The sequence below is a fragment of the Passer montanus genome, unplaced genomic scaffold (assembly GCF_014805655.1).
Source record: "Passer montanus isolate IOZ18808 unplaced genomic scaffold, ASM1480565v1 scaffold18, whole genome shotgun sequence".
NCBI classification, from domain to species: domain Eukaryota; kingdom Metazoa; phylum Chordata; class Aves; order Passeriformes; family Passeridae; genus Passer; species Passer montanus.
Window position 1 is genome coordinate 14,142,754 of NW_024365381.1, and position 27,238 is coordinate 14,169,991.

A 27,238-nucleotide genomic window follows, 5' to 3' on the forward strand; every position below is an offset into this window, starting at 1 on the left:
TAGAAATAATTACCAGTCCTGGCTTGATCACAGTAGTGTGCAAAGCATGGAGAAAAATTTCAAAGAAATGATGGTTAACAAAGTAGAGGTACATATAAATGGGAAATTAGATAAATGCAGCATAGATTTGTTATCAAAGATTTTTTGATCTGTATTATTTTGGGTGTACTTACTAACTGTGGTCAATTTTCAAATGAAACACAGTTGGGGAGATAATGTGTATGTATCCCTTTCAGCATTTCTTGGCACATAGAAAGTTCTATATTGAGTGAGAGAAATTGTGGATGAAAAATAGAATAATTTGTTGGAAAAGGAAGTAGCTGAAGGGATGAAGTGACAGCTTCCTTGTGCTGCAAGGAAGAGTATCAGCCTGGAGGAGAGACCCTGTTAGTGCAGCGGATTACATGTGTTATTAATCTTGGATGTTTTCAGTAGTGACAATGTCACAAAAATATAATAGTTTATAATGAAATATAGGTCACAAAATAGAAGAGGGTTCTGATGGGGTCAGAAAAATGTCCAAGAGTTTTTTACAAGGCATACTGCAGTGATAGAATGGGATAAAGTGTAATGACATAAAAAGCATGAAAAATAGGAATTTCTGTATATAAGATAGGAGCTTGTAAATTTGAAGAGAGATAGATGCAAAAAGGTTTGGATGTATTATGTCCTTATAAAATGGTTGCTGACTGCCAGAGCAATGTGGCCATGAAAAGTGAAATCCTGTTTTGGGATACATCACACTAGGCAGGTCCAAGAGGGAAAAGCAAATATTCAGTTCATATGAGACACCAGCAATGCCTTGTGTTACATGCAGAATTTTGATTCAATTACTGAGTAAGTCTTCATAAAGAATGCATTGCATACACCATGAATAATATTTGTAAGGTTTACTTATTTTTATCAAACACTACAGAAGGATTTACTTGTTACTTTTGTCCTTTGATCCTTAGTTTTATTTTAATATCCTAAAAGGATTATTTCCTTAGGCTCTAATCCTTTGTCAGAGGCTGTGCCATCACATTATTCTTAAATAGGAACTGGAATCAGAAAGTTGGTTTTAATTTTCATTTTTATGAGAGCACAACAGGCTAACATTACTTAGAGTAGAATGCTTTCCTAAGAAGGTAATTTTTATTAGGGAAATCTTAAAAATATGAAATCTTAAAAATGCAAGTTTAAGTTTACTTTTAAGGAAAACTAACAATGTTGTGAGAGTTCAATCTAAGTTGTATGTCTGGTGTAACATACTTTTTGAGTGTTTCTCAGTTAGTGGTAAGTCATTGTGATAGCTCTTAGAGTGGAATGAATTTCATGTTTTGTACATTGTACAATTTTAGGTGATGTACATGCCTTAAATATAGTCCTGTATATGTTATCTGTAGTGATGTGTGTGTTTTACTTTTACTTTTTGAGTAATTTTCTCCTTTTCAGCTTACATAAGGTTCACTTTTTTCCTAGGCCGGTAGGTGGTTGAGCCAAAAATAGACTTGCTTGGTTTGCTTTGAATTTAATCTAAAATAACTTGAAACTGTACATTGCCAAGAAAAATCATAATGCTATTCTGAGGCAGTAATTCTGTAGGAAGCGAAAATACACAAGGAGAAAATATGCACTGCGTCACTGAATTTACTATTGAAAGCATGTTTGAAATAGTACATGAAAAAGAACCTTATTTAAGCCATAGAAGATGTCCTTTCATTTGAAATTATATAGTATTTAGCTATTCAATTTTTTAATTCTTGAGTACCTTTTAAAGCTTTAAAATAACTTGAAGACTTTGTGGGAGCAAGATGAAGAAAGGTAGTATTTTTTTTCTTTTTTTTTTTTTGATTAATCATTTTTGCTACAGCAAAATGACTTCAATATGGATGCACATTATTTCTCATTAGAGATATTGGTGCTATGCTTCATTTAGTTGTTTTCACTTAGTCATTCAGTGCATTCCATTGCAGCAATGCTGTTTTTTAACCAAATTTTTCCTGTTAATTTGGCAACAAAACATTTTCACATTCTTAAAACCAACTGTGGCTTACATGTTTATTATGCACAATTTGATTTCCCAATTAAGTCTTGAAGCAGACCCTTATTTTAGGTAAATATTCTGTCTCCTCTTCATGGAGTCTAAATAAGTTTGTGACACTAACCACTTTTTCTGTGCTATGCACTTACAATGAATAAATTTAAACTTGGGTTCCTTTCTCACAGTGTTGTTTTTCATTCAACCGATGCATTGAACATTATGTATTCCCAATGATTTATGGTAGCCACTACTTACCAGACCTATTTTGTTTCATTAGATAATGCTGCACATTTTTTAGTGACTTTTTATAATAAACCTACAAGATTCAATTAAACCTGAAAAATAGCTTACTGTACGTGATGCTTTCAACTCAGCATTTGCTTTTAATGTTATTTCATTCTTATTCTACAAAACCTTTTCCTCATATTGGTTTGATGTCTTTAGTAGCTGAAGTAAAAAATCAATTTTTAAGGAGTGATAGAGAACTTCTACATTTAAAACCAAAAAGCATTCATTTTAATCAACATGAGTGTGCTGTTTATTTCTCATTATGTTGAGAAATTTTTATAGATATCTGTAGTCTCTTCAACTTCTTTCTCAGGGAACCAGGAGACCTTTTCAATTTGTATATGGAAGATTTTGCACTATTAATGTCATACCAAATTGTTTTATTTCATGGCAGCTAAAAGTTGTATCTTTACAAGCGTGCATTGAGGGATGACTGAAAGTTACCAATATCACTGTGGAATCTGCAGTCCCACACTGATACTGACATTAAAGCTGGCTTTGATTTACTATACTGATGGAAGCTGCTGCTTGTACTGGGCTTTCCCTTTCCATCCATGCCTAGCACCTGTGACTGGGATTTCTTGGTTGCTACCTGGGCTCTTAAAATGGGAGATGATTTACCTGAGGGATCAGGTTGAAAAACCCTCTTAACTGTGTGTAGTGGTGAAATTTGTTAAGAAAATTAGCTTGAAACATTGCTCTAGAGCTGCTGGGATGAATAAAGGAACACATTCTTTTTCATTTCATATATCCAGGGTAGGCCTTTTGAAAGAGATGATTTTTTTTTTTTTTACATTATTTTAGAGAGCAACATTGCAAGAATGTAGTGAACCATTCTCAGGATCCCCTAGAAAGGAAACAATAACTATTCTAAAACGGAAGGAAAAAAATTAGCTAATTACCAATATACTATGTAATGTATTTATACCCTAGAAAATGCAAGTTTAGGGGTAAATCTAATCAAATGTAAGACAAGAAATCGTGGTAAATCTCAGGGGATAACTAACTACTAAATTAAAATTCATGGCTTTCTCTGGTAAAATAAAACCAACATAATATTCTCAGATAAAGGACCTTCACAATATAATTATAGCATAAATGTGTAATAACACTAACAACTGCTATTTAGATATTGTTCTGTCTCCTGCTTAATAAAATATATTTTTGGTACTGCTCTGCCCCACCTTTTCGGTTTGGTGGACTCTTATTTAGATGTTCAGTGTCAGATGGTGTTAATAACCATGTTATGATCCATGACGAGTTTGAATTGCTGCATTTGTGGGCTGCTGCTGTGGGGTTTTTTTCTAACTCAAGGCTCATACTTTCAGTCTTGGCAGTCTTGAACTTAGTTTACAGTATGAAACCTTATAAACAGCTGTAGAAAATTAAACAAGTATAGATATTGATGTTACATCTTGACTTTGTCAGGCAAATAGCTGTGGCATGTCTGTGTGTGGAGATCTTTCAGAAACCTGGGATAAGCTATAAAAATTGATCCGTTTTAAAAATGTGTTGATTTTTCCTTTGTTTTGATTTATATAAAGATCTTGTGTGAATTTTAAAATAATGAAGCACAGAATATAGAATGGTTTGGTTAGAAGGAACCTTAAAGATCATCTAGTTCCATAAGCAGGGATGCCACTAGAACACGTTGCTCAAAGTCCCATCCAGCCTGGCTTTGAACTCTTCCAGGCAGGGCATATCCAGGGACACTGGATATCTCATTCCTGGAATGTCAAGTACTTTGACAAAATGTCAAATACGTTGACATTTTGCATTTCCAGAACAGTATGAAATAAAAGAATTAGTACAAAAGCCACATTACAGTACAGAGTTGATAGTTAAGTGCTGTTGGAACTCATGTACAGATACACCACATTTGAGATATAGGCTTTTTAATGTTTTTTTCAGAATGTTCTTCCTATTCATTCAGCTAGTTTGGCATCTGTACTTTATATTTAACTCTACTGTGACCTAACTTATGAAAAGAACAATGACATCTTCAGAGATTGATAATAATCTGATAAAACCTGGGAGGACTTTGTTGCATTTAGCCCAATGCTGAACTAATATTTTGTAGAATTATCAATCACAGCTAAAGCCCATTCATAATGGGCCTCAAAGGTAATTTATATACAACTCTGCACACTGATGAACTGGTTTTTTTCCCATTTTTGATTTTTTCTTCATTAAACATCTTGATGACCTTCAGATCATTGCTATCAGACTTTTTCACCTCATGTTTCACCTTGTTTTCTTCCAACCACTTAGGAATATGTCAAGCTGTACAGAATCTGCCATGGGTGCAGAGAGGTCACTGCTCACTCTTTCCACTTAAACTGATTGTCTGGTCTTTCTGTACATTTCCTCTCTTCTAATGGGGTGGGCAAATACATGACAATCTTTCTTCTTCCATCCAGCTTAGGTTTTTGGAACAGTTTGGGAATCTTGTTGAATGCCATTTGAAAATCCACATTGACCAAATCAATTATGTAACAATTAGAACTGGTTCTAATGTGTTTACATCTTCAAAAGAACTCTAATAAATTTATGGGGCACAATTTGTCTTTCTAAAAGTAATGTTAGTACTTTTTTACTTTGATTACTTTCATCCTTATGTCTGCAGATTTATTTCATCTTAGTATTTCTGCCAGTTGGCTGACACAAATACATTTTTTTCCTGATCTGTAATTGCAGGATTCTGTTCTGTAGACCTTAGAAATAATTCAGTTTACTTTTTAAATTTTCCATTCCTTTGCTACAAAGTCATTTTGAGTAAGAGGTTGTACACCTCTGTTAATAATTAAACTATTGCATTCTTTAACTTCCTTAGAACTGTTGGAAGAATACCATCTGTTCCTGATGACTTGTTATATCAATTTTGTGGATTTTTGATTGTCTGATCTGCTAACACTGTTGTTTGAGACAGACCAACGCTGCCTCTGATGAAGAAGATACCTGATTTGTGAGTCTGCTTAAGCTTATATTTTATGAAAAATAGATTGGGAAAAAAGTCAATATTTTGCTTGCAAAGTACTCTATAAACAATTGTGTCCTGTCTTACTAGTCATAAGTGGATTTTTTTTGCCTCTTTTAAACATATGCAAACTACCCCTCTTCTCAAGATAACTTGAGAAATTTTTCAGCATTTTCAGTGCTGTTGAAAACACTAAACATTTTCAAGGTTAGAGTTATTGTATCTGGAAGTGTGTGCTCCAGGCATATTTCCATAACTGGATGAGTTTGGAAATTATTGCAATTTGGGAAGATTTTGCTCTAGAATTCAAATGAATGGGAACAGAGTAAAATATCTAAATGAAATTAAAAAGAAGTTAAGGTAAAAGGAGGATCAAACAGAAAAGAATAATTTGGGAGAAGGTAGATGTGGATGGTATCTCAGAGGAAATACCATGGATTTAAAGATTTGAGAATTCAAAAAATAGGTTACTTTGAAAATTGAGTCAGAATAGCATATATGTGCTCTTTAAAAAGGTAGAAATGTTATATTGCTGAGAGAGAGGAAGAGAAGGGAGAAGTACTTAAAGAAGACTCTGGACCTGCTGTCAGTTAAAATTTGGTCTAGATAGATGAGGAAATGTGTTCCCTAGTGGAATGATATTTTGCCAAGTAGAAAATGAGGTGAAGTGATTTTGCATTTTTTAAAATGGCATGGTGGTTTTTTTGTGACAGAAGGTATTGCCTTTGGAGCAGTTTTCTTTTTTTAATAGTTTTAATAATACCAACTTGTCAAAATAGGTTTGATAGTTTTGAAGCAGCAGAGAAGTGTTTCGAAAGTCATGCCTGATTTTAAATACATGCAAATAACAAAATACACTGTTAAAATTGCTATGTCATTTGTTAGAGTGCAGTCATGATAAAAATAGAGAAGAAAGGTAATGAAAGTGAAAAAATTGAAGTTGTATTTGTACTTAAATAAAAGCTACGTGTTGTTAGTAAAGGAGTGACGTTTAGGTACCAGAGTGACTTATAAGCTATTTTAATGTCTGAAATGACACATGAAATGGTAAATATTTCTCTTATAAAAAGCAGCATTTCTTCTGTCTGTTTCAAAGCCAGGATTAATTGCATAGTCTTTGTCATTCATTCGTGAATTCAGCATAATGTTCTGTGGAAAGTTAAAAGCTTTTTTCTTTGTCTCTGTGAAAGAAAGCAGTAACATTGTCTATTGACAGTCTTGAATTTTAATGACAATACAAATATGTTTTGCTCAGTTGCAGTCCACTATGTTTTTACATATCAGAATTATAATTTCAGATTTATTTTTATTTTTTCCCACAGAATATAAATGAAGAATGATGCAATATTAATGCTTTCCATGTACAGCCTTATAAGAATCTTCTTTAAGGAGTTGCAGTAAGACAAATACTGAAAATAATTTTTCTCTGGTACAATGTGTTGAAGCAGAGGAGCTGGAATTGTCCACCTTTGTACAAGCTAAGAAAATGTTTGCTATTTTGTGAGTGGAAGCAGCTCTGGGGTGAATTGAACTTCTGAAAATGCGGCCATGGACTGGTTCCTGGCGTTGGATTATGCTCATCCTCTTTGCCTGGGGAACTTTGCTGTTCTATATTGGGGGGCACCTGGTACGAGATAGCGAGCACCCGGATCACTCCAGTCGGGAGCTGTCCAAGATCCTTGCTAAGCTGGAACGGTTAAAGCAGCAAAATGAAGACTTAAGGCGCATGGCAGAATCTCTCAGGTAGGAACTCAAAGTAATTAAAGCTGCTCAGAAAATGTTTGAAATATGAAATAGCAGAATTTAAATTGCAAGGGTTGTTTGTGGGAGTTTTTGCAAAATTATATTTCACATTTAAAAGTATATATCAGTGTTTTAATCTGTGCTATAAGTAGATGAAAACATATTGCAAAACCTTTAAATAAATGATGTACATTTAGTTCTGGTCTAATGTAATCATTATTTAAGAGTCATTTAATGGTGTGGAAGTGTTACTGTCACAATAACAGAGTTCTGTAGGTGATTCACCCCTCAATGCCAACTTCAAACAAGTGCAATTATTATGACATTTGTACAAATTAGAACATCTAGTTCTTTATACTTCTGCATGCAGTAATTGGAAGAGCTCATTTTAAAATTGCTGAAAACATTTGTACAGCTTGTTGAAGATAAATGCTGACTTGCTGAAGATGATCTGCAATAGATTGCTGCATTATACAAATTCTTTTATCTAAGTTTTCTTCCTTGTCTTGCTGCTAAACTTGTAGAAACACTTATAAAACAGTAGGATTATCTCCTTTTTTACAATGTCACAGTCATTGAAATATAGCCCATTCAAATTACACAGTGGCTAGAAGAGAGTAAATGATTTTACTGGTGGCAGGGTACTGTTTACTGCTCAAGACAGAGGCAGTAGAGGCAGGAGATGCTAAGTAGAGGCTAAACTAAATTTTAGGCAGTCATGATTTTTCTAAATACCTTTCAATATTTCACTAACCTTTAGTAGACTATCTATATTCAGAAAAATACTGCATTTTTGGTGGGCAAGGTTTAAATAATAGCTTATGCTGTTGATAATTTTCCATGCTTTATGAAAAGAAAAACCTCAGTTTATATCTACTTTAAACATGCTACAGTATTTCCACATTCCTTCTCTATGATTCCATTAAAGGTGTCAGGATGCAGGAAATAGATGCAAAACTGTGTTCACTGGACTCCGTTCAGCTTCTTTGGAAATACGTTGTTTAACAATATTTCTGAGACATTTCCTCATAGTGTTTGTATATCATAACCACAGGAGAATCTGAAATTCTGGCATGAGAAAGCCTAAATGACTTTAAATACCATTTGAACAGCCACTCATGTCCAGGTTCAGTAGTCAGTGCTCTCCTGGAGTGAGCCATCTTGAGACTGGAAGATCTTCAGGCATAGTTTTTTGCTGGAAGTAATGAGATTGGTGAAATATTGCACTTTGAGGGAAACGATGCATGACAATATAGGGCCTTTTCATTATTTTTACTGTGCCAAATCCTTGATACTGTTTACATAGAAACATCACAAATAGGTTTTAGAAATATCCTGGTCAACCTGTGTTATTGAAGTATTATATTATAATGTGGCATAGAATTTCAGTATCTTATTTCTTTGTTTGCCAGATGGATTAAGGTGTGTTGAAAATAGCTGTTAGCTTTAAAACTGTCCCATTTATAGTTTTGTAACAGTGTGTCTGTTTAAAATGAGGCATTAACCAGCAGTCCATGGATTGACTTCTGTGTCCTGGAAGAGATGACTGCTGCTGTGAGCATACATCATAGAAACAAAACACCTCTTAACTTCAGAAATCCAATTAGACAGAAAAGATTACTTTTGCTTCAGTCTACATCTTAAAGTAAAGACGTAATATATTTTAGGCTTTACTGATCAAAGGCAGAAAGACTGGAACTATTATTTGAATATGATTTAATTGCTAGAATATTTTGTTTTGTACTGAAGACTCTAATTACTGATAGTGTCAGTTAAATGTGAGTAGTAAGACAACACGCTCTACATCAATAGAGCTCATATCAGGCATGAGATAAAAAGTTGGCTTTGCTGCCCTTTTCCACTAAGATTTTGTATGTAGAGAACAAAACAGCACACTAAAAAATTTGTGGTTAAGCCAGAGAATATATTATGGTATGCCACAGGGCTAAGATAATTCCTGAAATTAAGAATATTCCAAATAAGATCTTAAAGTTACTTGTGGAGCAGTTTATACAAGATGAAAGTGCCTACCTGTGAAATTAGAACAATAGACAAACATCTGATGAACTATACAAGTGAAAGTATTTTGGTACTATTAGATAAAACTTTTGCCTGGTAAAAAGGTCCAAGTTAACAGAATTTAACTTGGTGGGCAAAAAGGTTTTGTGGATGTTAGAAAATTATCATAATGAATAGTTGTGCTATTAATAATAGCTAGCTATGGCAGGCAGAAAGGGGCAAAAGGCAGGTGTGGTTACAAGAATTAGTAGTTTAGTAAAAGTGTAAGTTTTTTCTTAATTTTCATTTTGAAGTTAGAGAAAATTGATAGTTCATCTCTAATGGTTAATTGAAATGGTAAAATGCATTTCAGTACATTTCAATTGCTTGGACTGGACTTCCCATTATAATGGGTTCCTGAGACTCCTCAGACTTCCTTATCACCTGACAAAGGTGTCAGTCTTCTGGGATGGTTGAAAACAGGAGCTGGACTGTGCTTGTTTGCATCTCTCTATGAATGCCAACATGCAATCACAAGAAGTGATCTTTCCACCCTGAGATTTGAATCCTCCTTTGCTGCCAGTTTATGCAGCAGCCCCTCATCCCCAAAGACAGCAACAAAAAAGAAAACCAGAAATCTACCCTATGAAACATACCTTGTGTGCATGCAACGCCAACCATTCAAACTTGACAAAGATCATATCTGTGAAAAGGTTTTATAAAATCTTTCGTAACCATTTTTTCTCTGTGATATTGATTTTGTAATTTTCTCCTGCTTGCTTCTTTTCACACAAGATGTGTAAGGAATAGAATTAGAGTTTTAGGGCGGGGGTAGGTACTTGTTTGGGTTATTCTGGTTTCCACCCACTGCAACTGTTTGTATGTTTGATTTAAAAAAAAGTTCCTACAAATTTATGATTTTTAAAATATTTCTAATTTATTAACCATATTGCTTAAGAGTATTCATATTTTTGCAAGGATTTTTGATACTTATTTTCTAAGATGTACTTTTGCAAGAATGCAAGTTGAAACAGTCACATCTTTTTGTAAATGGCCTGAAATAAAAAAAAAAATCCTTTAGGAACTGAGTACACTTTTCTGGTGCACTTCTGATTACTTGAAATTGGATCAGGTACCACATAGTTTTTATGATGTATTTAAAAAGCCTTAGGTGGAAAGTTACTATACTTCTTCTTTTGCCAATATGATGCTTTGTAAAAACCTTGCTTGTGGGCTAGAAAGAGGCACAGATGTATGTTAAGGAAGCAGAAGATAAATGGAATTAAAGGTGTTTTGTAGTGTCTGAGTTTTAGAAATTATGTGCACGAATATTGTAGTGTACTGAGTTGGGAGAGTTATCATAGTCTGTATATGATTATAAACAATATTGTGTGAGCAGATCTGGGTTATTTTAGAAGCATTCTAGATTTCATTAGTGTAAAATAGTAATAAGTCTGAGTTTTTTATAGGTTGTTTTTTCACTATTCTGTATACAGTAGACCTGGAAGAGCCCTTTCAAGGACACTTATTACAGATGTAGTAGGTGTGACTGCAAAACTGGAATTTTTTTCAACAATTTTTGTAGTTATTTAAGGGAAACTTGAGAGGAAGTAATAATCAAATCAAAGTATTACATAATGTTGTTTCCTAAAACCAGTAGTTTTACCTAAAAGTTTTGCTTACTATTAGGATTATGATGTGACTTCTAACGACTGTCCCTGTTGCATATGGATGTTACAAGGCTTTTAGGAATAGGAGAGCTGAAAATTACACCTTTTGTAATGTCCCATTTTCTTGGATGGAAACTGTGAAGCTGTGTATGCCTTCATCCTAGACTTTCTTTATTTTTGCAATACATGAATGCTTCATAGTATTCATGTGCTTCTTTATGTATTACTGGGTGGTAGTCTTTTTTTTTTTTTATATTTTAGGGTACTTTGATGGAAGATAAACCTGGCAGTTTAGGAATCGGTAATTTCAGAGTTCTCCTCAGGAAAATAGAGAATCTTGTTAAATGGATTCATACTGTGTTCATATTATGACTACATCACATTTGGACTATATTTGCTTCCTAGAGTCTTTTAAATATTGCATTTTGTAGAACGTGCAATTATTTTGATAAATATGATAACCTGTTTCTTACTCTGAATTAAGAGCGTGTGTTATAAAGACGAACAGAGGTGGAAAAGGGCAAAATGTCATCAAACACATAAAACCAAACACCTACACATTATTCTTATAGTTCTAAGTGTAGCTTCAGAAAGAAGAGATCAGATTTAATTTTGAAAGGGCACTAGAGGTGCTTTAATGTAACTGGTGTTGAGGCTGGTGGAGAATCCAAACTCAAGATCAATTAATCATAAGCAAGTCTCTTAAACTACTTCTGTCAATTACTCTGGGCAGTTTTTGGGTCTTTTAAACCTGTAGAAAACATTAAAGAGGCTTGGATAGAAGAATAGTTTTGGGTTGATAAAAATTTAAACACTAAAGTACCATTTCCTACTATATGTATTTAAAATATCTCAAGTTTGAAGCTGAGGGTATTGCACAGCCCACTGTGGGAAGAATGAAGATAATTGAACTAAATGATGGCCACTTCTGCTCTTTTTACTGGCTTTTTGTGCAATTCTGAGTTAAGGGAAGGAAGACATGCAGTGGATATAAATCAGTGCTGATCAGGGCTGTGCTGATCTAAATTGATAAGGGGTATGCTTGCCTTTTATTTGCAGATAACACTGACTCTTTTCTTTCAGTTTCATTTACTGAGGAGGTTTTATCTAAGGAGGATGAAGTGACAGCCTATATTCTTCTTGTTTGTGTGTGCTAGTAATCATTAATAATTGAACATTATTTTCTTCTTGGGGAAGAGAAAAAAGTGAGAGGGGAAAAGGCAATCATAATGTGGCTTTAGTCAGTTATAAACCTGCTAGCTCCTTACAAAGGACTTGGATATAAATGAAAGAATGAAAAAGTATTTGAGTATGAACTTGTGAAATCTTACATTTTTCCTTTTGCTGATAAATTATTGTAACCTTTTAGATATCTTGGAAATAGGAAAAGGTTAGAATGGTTTTTATAATTTATGGGTTTTAAAAAACTATTTTTACAATTATTTTGCACAGTATGGCAGTTCTTCTAGCTAAATTGAATGTCACTATGATTAATTTTTAAGGGGTTCTTTTTACCTTCAAAGATCCAGACTAGAGATCCATTGCTTTGTCTTTGCCCCTTTGTCATTGCACCTGAAGGTGATGAGAAAGTGGCCTCAGTCATATGGATTATGTACACAGAATTAATTTTTTAAAATCTGGATTACTAACAAGGGACAAAGCAGAAACAGCTTATCCCTACAACATAAGCTTTTTGATGTTTAAAGTTATCCAGTAATATCTTTATTTGATGAGTTGATTATGGGAAAGATAATTTATGTTTGCTGTCAGATGGTAGGAAGCAGCATGCAAACATCACACCTTGTAGCTATTGAGAATTGAAGTAAACTTCATTAGCTTGATTGACCATTTAAGTGGCTTATAGTGGTGTTTATTTTGTATTCATAACTTAATTACAGTTTTACCATAGTAGTAAGTGAAGGATACTCTGTACTAGATACTTATTGATGTGTTTTTTTATTGCTGCTTAGAATCACCTTAGTTTAGATGAACTTACCTTAAACTCACTTCTCATATTTTAAGGAGTAAAATAGTTGTCAGGACTTCGGTAAGAATCTTTTTTCCTATAAGAATTCCTGTTTTTCAATAGGCATTCTTATTCATGAGTATGCATAATTAGTAGGATATTCAGCACTAGAAGTGCAGAATACCTGCATACAGGATGCCATGAGACTAGACAGGGATTTTAATTCAAACACTTTTCCCCTCAAATGTTATATCCAGCTCAGCTGAAGTACTTGTAGAGGATAATAACTGCCAAGCTGTGCTGGTTGCAGAGAAGAATCTTTTCCTTAATTTTGGGACTGGATGAAAGTGAGGAAGACAGCAATTCCAAATCTGATGAGGTAACAGATGTAGAGATACAACTGAAAAAAAGAATAAGCTATCTTAGTTTCATGCTAAAATGATGTGATTTTTGGAAGTCTAAGCAACTAGCTTAGAGAATATCCCCCCATCCCAGCTCTTTTATCTAACAGTCTAAGTATAATAAAAATTTTTATTGCAGTGTGCCAAAGCAAGATGAATGTTAAATGGCAAAATGGTACTTTTCTTTTTAAGATCTTAATTATATCAAATTATCAACATTACTGTGCCTCTTTCGTATCATCCACAACCATCCTTCTGTAGAATTCTCTAATTGCTACTTTAGAGACTTATGCTAAGAGGATGTGTGCAGTGTCTCAAGACTTCTTATGGTAATGATTTTCTATCTTTTCACCCTATTGTTCTTCACAGACTCTACCTTTAGGGTATGTGACTTGTATGGGATAAACTGTTCCATTTTTTTTCTGGTAATTTTGTGGTTAGTTGTTCCTTCACAATTCAAATTGTGGTACCAAGCTGGCAGATCACAAACACATTTCCATCTGGTGGTTTGAAATTAGTGTAAGAATGTAAATGTATTTCAATATACTTTTTGAAGGCTTGTTTGTATTGTCTTGTACATGGCAATCCAATACTCTATCTCAGTAGGATATAACACCTTACATTTGTTGCAGAAACAAATGTACAAATTGATTGTTGAAACAGATTATATTTAGGGAGTGCTCATGTTTAAGATTGGGATATTTTACACAGTTCTGACATGCTTGTTCCATTAGTGCATGAAAAAGCAGATGTACGAACAGTTAATGATAATTCCCTTTTGTTTACCATTGTAGTTTTAGAACAGACTTTTTTTTTTCAGTAATTTAATTATCCCTACTAGGATAGGGATAGGATAGCTTTAGTAGGAAGCTTTAAGACTGCAGAATTTTTTGACTGTATTTCTGTCAGGCTATGTAGCTGCTTCTTCCTCCACCTCTCCGGCCCTCTTCTGAAAAAAGATGCTTAAATGCTGTGCTTCATGTGATGCACCTTTCTGATGCTCACATCAGGTATTTGTTCTCTTCAGCTGTTCCAGGGAAAACGAACTTTCATCAGTCCCTGAAATTTTGTCGGCATTTAGTTCTCTAGACTTGAGAGACATTAAAGAAATAACATCTCAGTAGGATATTTAGAATGTTTTCATTTCTTTTTTACAGGGAAGGTGCTCCCTCAAACCACTGTTTTCTCTATGCCAGAGGCATCTTTTGTCTGTCAAGGACTTTTCCTGTGTATGGTGCTGTGAAACTCTGTGTTTGTGTGTGGAGAGAATATCTGTTTCTTTTTATGCTCATATTCCTTTATGAAGGAAGAATCTTCATGTTCTGCAAGAATTCTGTATTTGTTACAGTTCTAAAAAATTCCCATTGCACATCTGCTTGCTCTTTTTCTTTCTGGGGTCAGCTCTTACAAAACCTTATAAAATGTGGAATAATTTTTAACCAGAAGGGTAATTTCTCTTGAAATGAAAAGGGTTTTTATTTTCCCTGCATTAAATTTATAAGGCAAGAAGAAGTTAGCATCTAATTTTTAAACATTAATAATTTTGCTTTATTAATATGTGGATTCAAGTAGAGATGATGAACAAACTCAATAATGCCCTCAGGGGAGATTTATGGCTCATGGATTTCAGGATATGTGTTTCCATACTTCTCCTGTGCTCACATATCAGAAATTTAACAGATGGATGTTACAATTTGTGGTGTTTTTTAGGTGATCTACACTTTAGAATACTAGAGTTGTCATAAAAAAATCATGATAGTGGTACATTTAAGAAGGCTGGATCTTTTTCTGAATCCAGGCAATACGTTGAAATGATCCTGTGTGGATGTGTAGGAAGACTTAACTGGAGATCAAGTGCTGGAGGCCGGGTTCTCCTAGAAGCTGTGGCCAGGGTTCAAGAGCAGAATGGCTTTGTTTGGGTGCCAGTCAGGTTAACTGTTAAATTGCCATATTATTTTCACAAGCAGAGCCTTGGATTGTTCTTGTTGGTGAGTGGAAGTCTTGTAAACAGCACAGTTTAGGATCAGGCTGCATTTCCTTGCAGCTGTGTTGTGCACTGTTTTTCTCCAATGGGACTGTGCTTTTAAAATCCTTTATTTAATGTGTTTAATTTCTTCTGGTTTTAAGGAAATGTGATGAAGGTTTATCAGTAAAACAGTACGAAATAAAAATGATTGGAGAGCTGAATTGTTAATGCAAATAATTTATCAAATAATTATATTTATAAATTATGCCATTTCTTTATTTTCTGTTTCCTAGGATACCAGATGGTCCCATTGATCAGGGACCAGCTGCAGGAAAGGTACATGCTTTAGAGGAGCAACTTCTAAAGGCCAAAGAACAGATAGAAAACTATAAGAAGCAGACAGGAGATGGTTGGTAGATAATTTTTAATTCTATAACAAGTTTTGATGTTTTGTTATTTCGTGTCACGCATGTATTGGCTTCTTAACAAGTAATTCAGCTACAAGTACTGATGCTTTTATGCCTTTTTTTTTTTAATAGTAGAAGGCCTTGGAAAAGACCATGAAATACTGAGAAGGAGGATTGAAAATGGGGCTAAGGAACTTTGGTTTTTCCTCCAGAGTGAACTGAAGAAGTTAAAAAATCTAGAAGGAAGTGAACTGCAAACACGCATAGACGAATTTCTGTCTGATTTGGGTCATCAGGAAAGGTACTTCTATTAGTTGGTTCTGACCTTTAATTTAACTGTCATTATGTTGTTCAAAGATGTGTGGCAATTATATTTTTCATTGTTGTCAATCATTAGGCCTCTTTATTGTTGGAGTACCTTTTGTATTATATTGAAATCTTCTGAATGAGTTTTGTTTGTGCTGAACAAAATTAATCCAGGAACTGTTAAAAATTCAGTCTGTCTTTAAGCATATTATAACTCTGTTCCCAACAGGATTGTGATGACAGTTTGTGTCTCATCAGTAAACAGTTATAAAAAAATAGTTGAATTAACTAAATACACTACCTTAAATCAATGCCCTGAAAAAAGCTGTGATCTCTATATGTGAACATCTATAATAAAACAAGAGCCTTTGAAAATAATTATATAGTAAGGGGAAAACATCAGAAGAATTTTCAATTCCTTAGAAATAATGCAAACACTGTTTAAAACAGAAAGACAATATGAATTTGATTATTAATATGGGCAAATAATATAGTCCATTAAATTTTGTAATTTAATATTCCACAATTCCAAAATCCATTTTGTCACAGATTGATTGAGTTGAAAGTGAGAAGGGACTATTCAATTATTGAGAGTTATTATTTATATAGAAGACATGATTAAATTTCATCCAATTAGTTCTCTGCCAAGTGCAGTTTTATATATTTGACTGAAATAAAAGTAGTGCTTGGCTGAAGCGGAATTTTCCAAAAGACTTGAGATCTTCACTTGAACAGTGAATTGGCAGAGAAGTGTCACATTCCCTGTGCAGTTTGTTTCAATAGTTATCTCCTCTCAGAAATATTTATTTTCCACAGAAGTTATTTCCATCTGGGCTTCTTGAACTTTAGGTCATGGATTCTTATGTACCTTTTGAACTATCTCTGCTAAAAACTGGAGTAAGTAGTCTAATACCAGACTTTCTTACATTTGCCATGGTAACAGGATCACTTATGTGCATGTAATTGCTCTGTTTATAAAGCCAGAATGAGGCAGTCACCACAGTGAAACCTTAAATAATGCTGTGTGTGTTTGGTGCCAGAAGGTTCTCATGTTGCTGCCTCCCAGGATGAGTAGTTTTCCTTAGTCCTATCCATTGTACACCAATGGTTATTAATTCAATCAGTTTTAATTTTCCAGTTTCTGCATTTCTGACACCCTTATGTTCACATGTCATTATACTTCAGGATGAGGAGCATAAACTCCTTTGCATGGAGTTATAAAACTGCCCTGTAGACCTCTGGAAGTTATGAGATGAATCTCACTGTGGTACTGAAGGAAGTTTGTGTATGATGCAAGCAATCATAACTGCTCTTTTTTTTTTCCTCTGAGAATTTTTGTGTTAAGTACAAGTATTCTTTCAGTTGTCAAGATGGTTATTAAATATAGGATAATCTGAAGTCTATTTAGTCTTTGTAATAGAGGTGTGTAGGCCTTCCTGTCTGGTAAGGTCCTCAAAGAAGAATAAAGCAATTTAAGCTAAAATCAAACAGGCATAAACTGGTTTTTATTAAACTGAATCTAGACAATCTGTTTATACAGTGTAGAATTTCAAAGGAATTGCATTAGAAAAGGAACAGATAAAAAATGTTTCTAAGATACTCAGCCTGTGTTCCTGGTGCATTTGCAATGTTGCCTTCAAGCAGTAGAATTATCTTGTGTTGCAGAATGCACAACTTGGTTGCCTCTAGTCCTGAGGAAGTTTTTTCCTACACCTTTGAGGTCAAGCTGTCTCCTTCTTTCACTTTAATCTTTCAGTCTTGTTGTGTGAATTGAGGAAAATTCCCAGTTTGTGTGCACATCCTTTGGCATGTGATGCACTGCTGTCTCTGGGGCGTTCTTTGCCCTTACAAGGCACAGTACCTCCCCAGGGAAGGAGCAGTCCCATCTTCCCTCCCCACTGTCCATCTGCTCACTTCTCTGAAAGGAACAGAGCATAAGTTTGGAATGAGCAAATTACATGTTTGTCATTCACTTTGGGAATGTTTTTGCAAAGGTTTTTGCTTTGTTGGTTTATTTGTTGTTGGTTTTTTTGTTTGTTTTTTTTGGGGGGGGGAGTGTGTTTGTTTTAGGGTTTTGTTTGTTTGGGTTTTTATTGTTTTGGTTTTTTACTTATTGTCTGTTTTGTTTGTTGGTTTGATTTGGTCTTTTAAGTACATGTGCACTTTTGAATTTAAGTACATGTGAGTTTTAAGTACAGGTGCACATGTGAATTTTTTAAAGGAATTAAGCCTGTTGCCAAATGGTCTTTTGTTTACAATGCTGTCTTAAAAAGTTATATTTTAGATAAATGGAACACTGCAAGTGCTGCTGGTATTACTTACTTTTATAGATATACACACATACTTAAATATACATAAAGGTGTCTCAGAAATTTTAATATATATGTTATAATCTACTGTTTGGATTAGAAAGATTAATGTTAATTATAAGTACTTAAAGGAGTTTTTGATGCTGTCCTTATGTGGGAAAACAAAGAGGTGCTTATCAAATGATAAGACAGCTATGTAAGGAAAGAGGCTCATACTTATTTTGTTTTGTTTGTAAGGAAAGCCTTCTGTGTCACAGATTAAGACTTGCTTTCTAAGAGATAATAAACTTTAGTTTCTGTGCTTCTGGACAAGTAGTATGAGAGTTCTTTGTTAATTTTGGTGATGTTAAGCAAATGGTTTGCTAATTATATGAGCAGCTTTTTGTTGGATGCCTTAATCGCTGTTTGTTGGCTATGCCCTAGGAGCTGTGTGGATTTTCTCTAGGGTAGTGCTGGTCTCGCTTATGTTTTAGCCAAATATTTCAGTACTGATGGCGTTTGAGAAACAGTGTTGCCCGACACTAGATTTTCCTTGAGAATTACATAATTGTATTCTCATAGTTGCTATAGGGAAGAGGGCTGTTGAGAGTAAATTCATCTAAACATTGGAAAGACTGTTTGATATTGAGTTATTAAAACAGTAAATTAGTCCTCTAGTTGTCATGGTTGTTTCCTGTGTTGACAAAAGTTGTTTGCAATATGGCTGTTACTGAGTTAGTTTCATTCCTTCTCCCGGGGAGTAGCTGTCATCAGGGATTTTGTGGTAACTGGCCAACATTTGATGCACAGTGTTTGGACAAATTTTCATATTATTTTCTTTGAATTACATATTTTCCTTTGAGTTTTTATTTGTTTATGTAAAATTTCAGGAGGTTTAAATCTTTTCATATGACTGGAATAAATGTCTAGACTGATTGTTAAAAACACCCAGCCTCCCGCCTTTGTTTTGGCAATCAAATGCAGATTAAACACAGCCAGATTTTTTTCCTCCATTCTGTTTTCCAGGAAAAAAATGCTTTTAAGTGCAGCTCCAAGATTTATTTTTTGATATGAAGCAACAACAGCAACGAGTTGATGTTGCTGATTAGTAGCCAAGTGAAAGACCAAGTTTGATGCAGTAAATATCTGCATTGCCACTGTGTGAAGTTTCCTGCCCTTTCACCACCTGCAGTAGCCTCTAATAACCCTGTGCAGGCTCATCCTTTGTCTGCACTGAGCTATCTTGGGCTCATGGATCACCTCTCTCTGTGCTTTTAACTCTTGGCACGGAGCATGACCCAGGTCTTTGGTATTTGTGTCTCTTCTAAATCTGTATTAATAAGTTATCACAGTGATCTGTCACACTCTAAACACCCTTGCAGATGTAACTAGAAAATGCACATTTCTGAGCAGTAACAATCAAAGAAAAAGGGACTCTGACTGTGTCTTAAAATAGCACTACTTTCTAATCATTTCTGTGTGATAACACCTGTGAATTTTTCACTTCCTGGTTTACTTCAGGGTTTTATAATTTTTTTTAAAGAAGATTATGGATACTGTCTGAAAACTCTTTCATGAATTCATAACATTTCCTGCAAATCATTTGATACTTTTTATGGTTTCTACTGAGCAAAGCTGCCTTTAGTTAATGTGGTGAGTCATTGAGGCTGTGTAAGGACACTCTCACCCATTTCTCTTACCTCAAAAATTATCAAAGTAATTATAATTCATCCATAAGGCTGATTATTAAAACTAAGCTACTGCCTTTTCTTTGTCGTGGTCACCATAGCCAGTCATATAAAATGAATTTGGGAAACACTTTTTTTCTGTAGAAATAGGAAAAATTGCTTAAGAGCTGACAAAATTTTTATCGTGGTCACCATAGCCAGTAATATAAAAAATTGAATTTGGGAAACACTTTTTTTCTGTAGAAATAGGAAAAATTGCTTAAGAGCTGACAAAATTTTTAATTGTTGTTTTTTAATTGGTAAACTTTGTATTTTTGGTTATTTTTTCAATACTTAATGGAAATATATTTCTATAAAATATAGGGAGAGTAAACTGATTACTTGCATCACAGGTACTGAAAAGACTTGTTAAAGTTTGTGAAAGAGCATTTGAAAATGGTTTAAAATGTGGCCATGTGGTTGCACAGCTGCTTTTAATGAAAGAGGATTAAAAAAAAAGGTTAATGTTTAAACCTTAACTTTGTATTTTTTCTTTAAACACCCAACATTGTTACATCCTGATTGGGAGGCAAAATATATTTAAGCTCCCACGAAAATGCCTTGGTTTCCTTTTCTAGTATGCGTACTAGCCTATGTGTTTTCTATAAACAGGGAAACATAGAAAACTATGTGTTTTCTATAAACAGATAAAGAGCAAACCCTTTATCTGTTATCTGTATATAACGCATTGTATTAGAATTTGTCCAGTTCTGTTCTAATTCTCTTTAAACTGTGTGTGCATGATACTGTACTATGTGTCTTTAATAGTTACTGATTTAAAGTTAGTTACCCGGTGGTGCTTTAAATGAATTTTTATGCAAAGCCACAATAGGGTGTTTCAAGCTCAATTACCTTGTAAAAGAAAATCGAGTTTATATAGTTTCAGATTAGAATGTAGATAAGGTTCTCCCAGTTGATTGACAGAAGGTGAGGATTACTGCTGCTGAATAATTTGGGTAAAATATTTAATACAACAATAATAGGTGCTATAGTCAGTGTCCCTGTTACCTTGTGTGGAAGCATGGGGATAAAGACCAGAATGAGTGTATGAGAATAAAATTACAAATCCATGAATCCAGTTATTAAATTAGCAAGAAAAGTTTTTCTGATAACTCTGCTAATAAATCAAATTAAGGCAGCTCTATCTTTATCTCAATGTTTACTCCTTCAATATTGTGTCATTGAAGTAGTTTCCTAGTAGGGATATGCAGCCTGCTCCTCTCAATTATGGATAAGGGGTAGCCTTACCTAATTGGATTTGTGCTTCCAGTGCTAACAAGTGCTGCCAGCAGCTTGACAAGACCACTTCAAATGTTGTTATGAAAGGTATTTTTCTTACCCTCACACTATTTTTTGGTCACCTCCCAAATTTCTCTGCCTTTGTTCTGTTGCTTCTCTTTCTAGTGCTCAAACTTGTGGTTTATCAAGAATTTCAGGCAATAAAAGCAGCATCTGAAGTACAGATGAAAGTATTAAGAAAAGTGGGTCAAACTTATAACTTTAGCACTGTTATGAAGGAATATTAGCAATATTTCCAATATGTAAAAATTTAGCAATATTAAATATTCTCAGTCTATGAAACCAACTCTGAAATTACTGGTTCTGAGTTGGGCCATCTTTTACTTTTAGAATAACCATTAACATTTCCAGAAGCACTTTGAATAATTTGTCTCTAGTTTTCTATTTCTTCCCAAAAGCCACAGAGATTTAAAAAAAATCTTTTCCAGGGTGTTACTGTTTGGACAAAATCAGTAATTTTGACTTATTTGTAAATTTTAACAAATGTCATATAACATTTTAATTGTCATGATGATGAGTTCTTTATTCTCTTATTTAGCTAATGAAATGCTATAACCCTAAGAAGAGAATCTCTAATGTATTAGGTAATCTCAATTTAGTATTTGATATTTCCTCAAAATTCATGTTTTGTAGTATGGACTTGCATGGCCATGAGTCTGTTTAGAATTTTTAGTTTTTAATTGCTAATGGGTGTGGAACATTTGTTAGATGAAGGATGCAGTCAGTCTGTCTTGGCTGCTGTTTAAATTGTGCAGGAGGAGGTGACATGAAGAAACTGATTTTGAAGCTGCAATAGAAATATCTGTTTAATTTGACTTTGACTTCATTTAATGCTCCAAATTAGTAATGTTAAGATTATTTTTCATTGTTGTTTATAGGTCAATAATGACCGACTTGTACTACCTCAGTCAAACAGATGGAGCTGGAGATTGGCGAGAAAAAGAGGCCAAAGATCTAACAGATTTGGTACAGAGAAGAATAACTTATTTGCAGGTAAGAGGATAGAGCTTTTGAATCAAGGTAAACATTTTTTTCTTCTTATATACATAGCTAAAACCTTGCAATAGAATAATTACATCGCAGTTTGAAATGAATGTTGGTATATGAATAAATTACGTTGAAAATAAATTATTGCATTTGTTTCAAACATTGTTTTTTATGTATTGGAAGGTAATATTCCAAGACAATCATTGGGGTTTGTATTTTTGTTGTTGGTTATTTTGGTTTATTTGTTTCTTTGTGGGGGTTTTTTTTGCTCCGTGGTTTTTACTGGGCTGTTTGAATTCTTCACTTTATTGTAAAAGATAATTGTCTGGTTGATTTTTTAAATTTTATTCTTTAGAGTATCAAAATATATTAATATGTTTGCATGGCTTTAAAACAATATTTAGAAGTCCTTGTATCAAACTTCTTAACTAGCAGCCCATTTTTGAAAACATAAGGAAGCAAAATTGAAGTGCTTGTATAATGTATTGTCTAGTCCTAGATTGTTTCAACAGGTGTTTGAGACTTCTCAAGATATGCATATTTTTCAGTTAAGAACTTTTTAATACATGTGTTCGTGTGTGTGGATAAAATCTAAATAAAACCTGATCTAAAGGTGTTGGGACTTTTTCTCATGACTGAATGCATGCAACTATTTATGTAGTGATCAAAAAGATATTTAATGTAGCTTATTTTATTCCTACTTGGTTTATTTCTTATGGCATGTGTCCAGCTGTTTTGTATGGTCACTCCTAATGCCTGATCTTTTCTCTTGTGTAAATAGCTGAATTTGAATATCAGATTTTCATTGTTTCACAGTTCAGCTGTTGGAACCTTTTCTTCTGTGACCAAGCTATGTATTTGTTGCTTGTTAAATAAAAAAAGACACCCCTCTGAGGAAAACACATCTCTCTAAATTATGCAGGAGTCATCACTTTATTGTACTTCTTCAACTCCTTTCTGAGAATTGTTCCTTATTTTTTCATTTTGATACCACTATTTGGCAATAGTATACTGTAACTGCTTTTCATGCTGATAAATGTAGCCTTTCTCTACCTTTCCTTTGTCTTTCACTATCCATTTGTTGTCCTATTTAGTAATACAACTGTGCAAGTCATCAAAAAGAGCACAAAGTTATTTGCTTTAACAAATACGCACCACTGTAAAGCAGTCAAGTGGTTCAAAATTACACACATTTATATACCTCTATTAATAATAAAACTGTATTAAAAATAAAATAAATTCAACAACCCTTGCCCCTCTAGTCGGTGCCAAAAAGAACTACATGGGACATATTTGTAATTGTTTTTTAGTTAAGTATGAAAGTATTGCATAGCTTTTTTCTGATACGTGTTGAACATTGACAGCTGCATTATTTTGGGACATCTCCCTGGGAAGTCATTTAGCTGAATGATTGTGAATAGTGATGACTGCTACTTCATTTGGATGACATTACCATAAATTTGATTTAATGAGGCTACATGTAACTAGTTTCCTATAGTTGGAGCAACATTTAAAAAGCTAGGACTTTATATTTAACAAAAGGCCTTATTTTCAGAGAGGTTTTTTATCAAACAGATGAAGAAAATGTGCAAGAGAAGTCAGATAAGAGCACCTGTAGTGCTGTAATCAAGTGAATAACTGATTATGAAGGCAGCAGTTTTCTGTCCCTTCTCTTTTGTGCCTATTTTTGTTCTGTTTATTTTAGGAAGTTTGTGATTCAGCATGCAGTCTCGCAATAGCAGAATATTTTTGCCTCTGATTTAAAAAGAAACTAAAGCTTTTTGTTCAGCTTTGAAGGTTAAAAATACAATCAGGTGAGAAAGGTTACTAAGTACTCAACAACAGATCAATTATATTAGTCATAGTTTGCCATGCTCAAGTCATATTCTGCCATACTATTTAGCTGGGGCTTTGTATGTATGCAAAGAAAAGAAAGTTGATCACAAGACTTTTTTCTTAGCTTTCTGGACTTCAAAGTATTTTTGGTGGTTTAATGTGTCGCTTAGATTTTTCTGTCTTAAAGTGTATTAAATCCCCTCCCTCACATTAAAATTACTGTTTCATATTTCTAATAAAAGTCCTCATGCTAAATTGACAACAACAATTAAAAAGTCTTTGGGCACTTTGTATACATGCATGGGGATGCACCCCATACAACTGTAATCAATGAAATCAAAAGTATATTATATCGTTTAGTATAATAACCACCTCAGGAAGTGTGGTCACTGCTGATATCTGTGTGAGGTTTTGTCCAGGACTGAGGACACAGTGTGTTAAAGTCCATCTGCATGCTGGGATGTTTCACTTAAGCTGAAACTTGTGTGTCACAGGAGGGTAGGTGCAAACTAGAGGAATTTATATTAGAGGAAGGTTTGAGATCTCTGGCTCTCAAATCAAATACCTACTATTTTTGACTAGGGAGAGAAGACTGTCTTCTTCCAGCATCTGGAAGAAACTTCTGGTGGTTTGTTTGGTTTTTTTGTTTCTTTGTGTGGATTTTTTTCTGCCCCCAAAGTCTTGAGGGGAGCTGGTATGAAAAGGATGGATTACAAATGACATCACAAAAGAAGGGGAATAGAAGATAGTATGAATTACATTTCTGATAACTAGGATGAGAAACAACAATTTTTTGACATATTTCTCAAAAAAAATGGGGTTTTACAAAGATTTTGGGTGGGACTGTCTTCTCCAGCAGACTGTGTAGCATCAAAGAATAAAATATCTATTGAAAATCTAAAAATAGAACAACTTTGTTAATGAGCATCATACTGTGTTTATTTGGTTACTCAGTAAATGGTAGCAGAGTGCTTTCCCACTCCACTCTAATCTGTTGTGACTCGTTGGATTAAGTACATTTCTCTGAACTGTGTTAACTTCATTTACAACACAGCAGTTTCTCATGCAGTAAAATGTATGTTAAGGATCAGGGTTTACTTTTGCCAGTTTGCCATTGCCATTTTGATGGCTGACTACACACCTGAAAGTATTGGAAGATGGTGAGGCATTGCGGCAGCACTTGGGACATCATTCCCACCTGAGCCTGCTTTCTGTGAATAGGCCAGCCAAGGGCCCTGCAAGAAGAATACAGTGGAAATCCTGAATTTTGTGAGAGCAACAGTATGCCCATGTTCTTCATGATGAAAGACCATTAATCCATCTTGCTAGTTGCAAAAATCTACTTTTATTTTAAATGGTATTCTCTTCCATAGAAATAGGTAATTCTAACCATTTTGCTATTCTGAAAATTTGTTAAATTTTTCAGTTGTGTTGTTCATAGAAGTTATTCTGAGGAAGATTAAAGGTGTAATCTCTGGAGCGGCTTGATGATCTAGTCTTCTATATATTGAAGTATGTTTTGTGTAATTGATCAGCTGTAGGTTTTTTTGTTTGTTTGGGATTATGTGGGTTTGTTTAATGTTTGTTTGGATTTTTTTGGTATTTCTTTTTACTGAAGTTTTATGGTTGTTACATTACAGGGCTTGACATTCGTGGAGGTCCCTTTCAGCTCTCTCTTGATTATATAGATCATTAAATTGGAGATAGGAGTGTGATCAGCAGTGTCATTAGGGTTGAGAACAGAATGTACTACCCACTCAAATCAGGGATTTATAATCTTTTTCTGTGACTGTGCGAGAAGGAAAACTCTTTTGTCACTCTTCATTGCTTTTGAAATTGTTATCCTTTATCAGCTCAATACTGGTTGCTTTAGTTGGCAGTTTTGATTACGAACACTCAAGGTATTCTGATGCTTGAAATGTAACTTTTCTTCCTTATCAATGGGTAGTATTTCCATCTTTCCCAGGAAACACTAGTTGGAACTGCAATATATCCAAGTATCTCTACTCTCTTTTTCTTTTAAAATTCTCAACAGACAAATGAAGCTCAAATACTGCTTTGTCTTTTTGCTGCTTGAGTACAGCAATTTGAAAAAAAACCCACAGTCATAAATAAATGAGTTAAATAGCTTCTTTTAAGTCACAAACTAATACTAATATATATAGCTTTTAGTTAAGTCTACAAATAATGATAAAACCCAAGTAAGTGCATTATATTAACATTGGTAAGCAGTCACACTATCAAATTACGTTTTGTTTTGTGATTACTACTTGATTTCCATAACATTGTTCATAAGCTATTATATGAAGCTTGCATTTACATGAAAGAAAGTGAGAAGGGCATACCTTGACAATACTTCAAATATGCCATTGATTAAATGCTTTCATTTTAGAGGACACAAGCATTTGGAGGTAATGGTAAGTGTAGAAAGCTTTATCTAAGGACATTTTCTAAACATTCACAGAGATTATCCCTTTCAAAAAGAATAATGGTGTTGTGGCTTTATGCAAGCTGGCAACAAATACCCCTCATACACTCTTCCTCCTCCTTCATAGGAGAGGGAGGGGAGTCAATGGGAAAGAAGCCCCAAACAAACAAACAAAAAACCCACACACAAACAAACCCTGTTTTGGCTTTAGATAAGAACAGTTTAATAACTGAAACCAAGCAAAATATTGATAATATTATTGATAATAGTAGGAATAAAAATATAATACTACTGATAATCATGTTATGAAGAGTTATTTTTTAATGGAATTTTTTCTGTGTGGACTTGTGCAGAATTCTAGAAAGGCCCTCTTTCTCTTCTGGAAGACTGTGGGAAATGCATTTGTTATAATTTCAAAAGATACCCGTTGGATTTAGTCTCAAGTTATCCATTAAATTTGTGATGACAGAAGTACTGGTCTGAGGAATAACAATTAGAAATGAAAATTTTATTTCATGTATTGTTTTCATACCTATATAGGCTTTGAATCAGGTATATTTAAAATGAAAAAAAAAATAAAATTCTGTATAGCACATTTTCTAGAGTTTTGGATTTGATTTGGATGTTTTATTATTCCCTACCTCCACCCCTCCTCCATCTGAATTGTCCTCCCCTCCTTGACATAACTAAATGCACAAATCAATTTTATTTTGAAGTATTTTAGGATTCAGAATATTCAGATTATCTTTAAGATCACTTGAAGGAGGGATCTCAGTTCTCCAGACAGGGATCATTGTTTTTTTGAAGATTTGATTTGACTGTTGCAAATTTACAGAGAATTTTAATTGAAGTTTAGATGTGAAAGAAACAGAATTGATATTGATTCTCAAATATCAGTATTCTTGTACCTTATGTGAAACTTTAATCC

General features: G+C 34.0%; 1 protein-coding gene across 4 annotated transcripts in view; it reads left to right on the forward strand.

Moving 5' to 3' along the window:
* The window catches only part of FUT8 (fucosyltransferase 8), a 97,189-nt gene that overhangs the window by 44,353 nt on the left and 25,598 nt on the right, over positions 1-27,238 (forward strand). For 3 of the 4 annotated variants that reach the window (XM_039705397.1, XM_039705398.1, XM_039705399.1), the window contains exons 4-8: positions 5,145-5,276; positions 6,611-7,031; positions 15,326-15,441; positions 15,572-15,740; positions 21,938-22,052. In XM_039705397.1, coding sequence (XP_039561331.1) covers positions 6,829-7,031; positions 15,326-15,441; positions 15,572-15,740; positions 21,938-22,052 — 603 coding nt within the window. In that variant the 5' untranslated portion in view covers positions 5,145-5,276; positions 6,611-6,828. The remainder of the gene's footprint in view (positions 1-5,144; positions 5,277-6,610; positions 7,032-15,325; positions 15,442-15,571; positions 15,741-21,937; positions 22,053-27,238) is intronic. The other variant, XM_039705400.1, reaches the window with a different exon arrangement.